General features: G+C 36.8%; 1 protein-coding gene across 9 annotated transcripts in view; it reads right to left on the reverse strand.

Moving 5' to 3' along the window:
* LOC144980206 (uncharacterized) overlaps positions 1 to 5000 on the reverse strand; it is a 318826-nt gene that overhangs the window by 228590 nt on the left and 85236 nt on the right. For 6 of the 9 annotated variants that reach the window (XM_078927786.1, XM_078927782.1, XM_078927778.1 and 3 more), the window contains exon 3: positions 1607 to 1907. The exons of the other annotated variants lie outside the window; for them this stretch is intronic. In XM_078927786.1, coding sequence (XP_078783912.1) covers positions 1607 to 1697 — 91 coding nt within the window. In that variant the 5' untranslated portion in view covers positions 1698 to 1907. The remainder of the gene's footprint in view (positions 1 to 1606; positions 1908 to 5000) is intronic. 9 annotated transcript variants of the gene reach the window in all.

Below are 5000 nucleotides of genomic sequence, written 5' to 3' on the forward strand. Positions count from 1 at the left end.
TTCACTATAATTTCTGCAAGCACAGAGTTCCAAACATAGTTCTTTCTAAAGATCGCCTAACGTGACTTCATCGACCCGGTAATTGGCATGTAGTAAGACACCAGACATCCGTCCAAGTGTAAAAATTACGTATAGAAAATTACACCCTTGTCGCGATAATGGTTGGATCCATACTTGTACAGTGGAGAAAGTCGTTTTCTCACAAGAAATTTGGTTAAAAAAATCGTTTTCTTCAAAACCTCTATGGATAACCAAAAACCTCTATGGATGAACGGAACAAAAAACAAAACCATTTTATCTACGAAACATGGGAGGATTAAAACGTTTGTTTTTTATTTACCAAAATCTTTGTATGGATTTTTTTTTACTGCAAAATATTCAAGGGTGGAAAAAATTGTTTATCTTTTTGTTCTTAAAAATTTTAAAATCGTTTTCTACAAAACCTCTAGGATGAACAAAAACAAACAACAAACAAACAAACAACAAACAAAACCCCTTTCTCTACAAGACATGGAAGATTTAAACGTTGTTTATTTTATTTTTTTGTTGGGGGGGGGGGGGGTTGTTTGGTTGTTTTTTTTTCTTACAAAATCTTTATATGAATTTTTTTTTTATCCTGCAAAATCTTCATGGGTGGAAAAAGTGTTTATCTATATATTGCTCTATAGAATACAACATAGATATGCATGTATTTATATATATATATATATATATTATATATATATATTCATGATGAGTGTTGGTGGGTTCCACTTGTATATACTAGAGTGCTTGATAATATTGATTAGAGCATGTGAAATTATAAGGACACTCACATTGTATTACGTCAGGACGATCGTTTCAATGGTGGTAGCATCTCTACAGCTGATGATAAATCAGTAGTTTGTCGTCGTTTATATTATTATATTACCGAGTTAACGATTTTACTCGTCGGATGTGACGAGATCGGACGATATCTTTATATCACTTTAGAGCAAATTCTCTTTTCCGTTCTCTCGTCACGATTCAGAATGAAAATGGAGCCTGCCTTTCAAGTTGGAACATGAAAATGGTTAGATAGGAATAATTGTGATTTGATTTTTATAAACAAAAATAAACTAAGTTGTAGAAATTACGATTTCGATCGTATTGTATTTGCTGGTTGAAATCATTGACATTCGACTGTGTTTGGTAGAAATCGGACAAAAGCCGAGGAGATGCTACGAGCATTGAAACGACAGTCCTGACTTATGAAAATGAGAGTGTCCTTATTATTATATTATGCTGAAAAACAAAGCCTCTGTGGTTGAAAAAAATTGTTATAAAATAAATTTTAATTGATGAAAAAATTCAACAACAAAAAAGGCGCGGGCACACACATACATACATACACACACACACACTACACAAACACACCACACACACATCATGCTAAATAAATAAATAAAATACATAAATAGATAATCAAATAAACAAATAAATAAATAAACAAATAAATAAATGAATAAATAAATGAATAAAGAAATGAATGAATGAATAAATAAATAAATAAATAAATAAATAAATAAATAAACAAATGCACAAATAAATAAATAAAACAGCAAGACAACAAGAAAACCAAACTCACCAAGGCAATCAGATCGGCCGACCAACCAAAAAACCACCAGAGGCAAAACGAGGCCCACCAATCTCCCGCCATGCCGGGAATCCATTGTCATACTATTGTTGTCGTATCCGTTCCTTCTTCAGCCAGCCAATCGTGAAGATTCTCCAAAAATAGAAACCAATCAAATCCTCAGTAATAATGGGGCTGACGGTGCGTGGTGTGTGTGTTGATGGGGGAGGGGGAGATGTGGAAGGAGGCTCCGAATCACTGACTCCAAAGAGCTCTCAAGGATCTCCCTCAGAAATAATAGGATGGAATTAGTCTGGGGATGAAATTATTGTAGAAAAATTATCATGATGGTAAGAGGGATATTTAGTTATATAAAACAAAACAAAAACAATCGACAGAACAACAACAACAAAAGCAAAACAAAGTAATCTGCCCCCGCCCCCCGCCCTCCCACACCCCAAAAACAAAAAGAAACCCGATAAATAAAAATGAAAGAAAAACACCCGCCCAATAAAAAAAAAGAATTTAACCCCCCCCCCCCCAAAAAAAAAAAAAAAACAAACAATCAATACCCCCTCACCCATATAAAAAAAAACAACAAATATGCGAGGCTCAAACCCAGGACCTTCCAATCCGAAAGCGAGTGTCATAGCACAAGACAACATAGCCGACTGTAGATCTTCCAATGTGTCTTAGACTCAATAAATCTTATGGAAAAGGAAAGTGCCATTCCAGATATTTGAAGGGCGTTTTTTTTTTGCTTTAATTTTCTTGGGTTATTTTGTTTGTTTGTTTTGTGTTGTTTTTGTTTTTGTTTTGTTTTTATTTTTTTAGTTGAGAGTAAAGCACCCGCTACGAAACACTCTGAAATCCACTTAATACGACTAAAATGACTTCATTCATTATAAACAATAGCACCATTAAAACCCCACTCAAATCCACCACTAGTCAAAGAGAAATAACGATGTTTACAAATAAAATTACTCGACCATCAAGTTTTAAAAGGCACGAAACTAAAAAATCTCTAAATTAAACCCGTACGTTAATCTGAAAATACGAAACTAAAATCTCAAAATTACCCGTACGTTTTATCTGAAAATTACGAAACTAAAATCTCAAAATTAACCCGTACGTTTTATCTGAAAATACGAAACTAAAATCTCAAAATTAACCCGTACGTTTTATCTGAAAATACGAAATTAAAAATCTCAAATCAACCGTTAGCTTAACAAGATACGAAAATAAAAACCTTAAAATCAATGTCGGCAGTATATTATATTCTCAAGGAGGAATATTAAGTGGAGTAAAAATTTAATTCCAAAGAGTCGATTTTCCAGTATTTGGCATTCTCTCCATGCCACTCTATCCGTTTTGAGACAAATTGTCTCAATGGATGATTGTCTATAATTATTTCCTTCCCATTGTCACTCTAGAAAATTGGTTGATGTTGGAAATTTTAGCAATCTTCAGAGTGATTTGAGTAGAGTCTCTGTGATTCTCTGGAAAGTGGTTGGCACGACTAAGTGGTCTTGTGGTATGGAACTCGACTTCAGATCGGAAGGTTCTGGGCTCGAGTCCCGTTCAGAGCGGCGCAAGTTTGAGTCCTTTAAAAAAGGCCATTTTTTCATATTCTTTCACCGTACTCAGGTGTAAAACGAGTACCTGACCATTAACAGCGTTGCCTATGTCCAAAAAAAATTTGTATTATCGACAAACAGGCCACATGTCTCGTCCAACATGTTAAGTGTTGCTGTTGGCTAAGGACCCTTTGTAAAGAGCTTTGACACGTTTAGTGGATATTGCGTTATATAAAAGCTAACGTTTTTCATTTGTTGTGTTTTGTGTGGGTGGGGTGGGGGAAGGGAGGTGGAGGGTTGTTTGTTTCATTTTCTTTTAATAATTTCTCCCTGTTATCATTCTAGAAGATCAGTTGATGTTGGACATTTTGTAATCTTCAGTATGATTTGAGTATCGTTCTTGTTTTGTTCTGAAGAGTAGTCGATACCTACTCGACTCGACGGCTGGAAGAGCGAACTATTTGGTGTTTTTTTTTTTTTTTTTTTTTGTTTTTGTTTTTTTATTTTGAAGGTTTTACGGCGCTTGCAACGCACTAAGGTCATATCAGCGTCAATAAAAAGGAAGAAAATGGAATTGTAAAAAGTTTTAGAATTACAATTGAAGCACCCAAGAAAAGGTATGACAAAGGGGATTTTGTTCAAATAGGGATCAGATGTAGATTCCAAGAGCACACTGTCAAAATACTTAGTTTGAGATCACCTAAAAGTCTCATCCAGACAGGAGGAGGAGGGGAAGGAGGAAGAGGAAAGGAGGAAGATGAGGAGGAGGGGAATGACGAGGCAGATGATGGCAGGGTGCAGAAACAAATAAGAGGGAAGCAGTGAAAATAAATTGGGGCGGAACTCCATTTTTTTCAAACCTAATTCTCATTGACGTAAGTACTTTTAGCTCTCGGCTCTTAAAAATGTAATTTCTTATATTGCAAAAATAACCCCTCAAATTTCGTAATTCTTCTCGTCTCACACAAAATTTACTTTTAAGGGCCATGGTTCAGCCCGACATAATACCTTGGAAAATGCTCTTTCCTCACCTTACTCAGGTGTAAAATGAACACCTGTGCGTTAAAAGCCTTGTCTCTGTCCTGAAAAAAAAAGATTGCAATATCGCCTAACAGGCGTCATCGTGTCTCTTTCTACATGTGTCGTGTTTCTGTTGGCTTGGGACCTATTGTAAAGCGCGTTGAGCACATTTAGCGGTTATTGCTGTATATAAAAGCTCAAGTGTATGTAATTATATCTCAAAATCTTCCAAAATTGGAGACAGAACCAGTTAATGCTCAGCCCAATCATAACTTATTCATAATGTTTGGATTTGCCTTGAGCAAGAGTGAAGAAGAATTTAATTAATCTGAGGCAACGTCCACGTATTTACAGGTCTCATAACCGAACGCAATTATAGGCCTAGTTTAACGGTGTGTGTTTGTGTATCTGTGTGTATGTGTGGGGGGGGGGGGGGCAGGGCGGGAAGGGGGTCGATAGCTCAGTTGGTAGAGCACTCGCTTCACACGTCGGTAAACGTCGATCAGTAGTCCTTCAGGGCCATTAGGCCCATGGATCCGGAGCTTAACCCGGTCACTATAGCGTGAAAAGGACAATAACGATTGCTTGCTACCCCATGGGCAGTACTTTAGTCTATCGCAAAGTGCTTTCCGTCAGATCTAACAGACCCAGCTACCCAGTCACTGCTGGGTGGACAGAGGGGTGTTTAGAAAAAAATCTCGACTGCACACGGGATCAATCTCGCCCCCCCCCCCCCTTTACTTGTTGCGGTGAAGCGAGTGCTCTACCAACTGAGCTATCAGAGTGAGGCCCTAAAACATATTGAAATA

The sequence above is a fragment of the Berghia stephanieae genome, chromosome 9 (genome assembly GCF_034508935.2).
Source record: "Berghia stephanieae isolate SIO BIC M18660-M18661 chromosome 9, UCSD_Bste_1.3, whole genome shotgun sequence".
Lineage (NCBI taxonomy): Eukaryota > Metazoa > Mollusca > Gastropoda > Nudibranchia > Aeolidiidae > Berghia > Berghia stephanieae.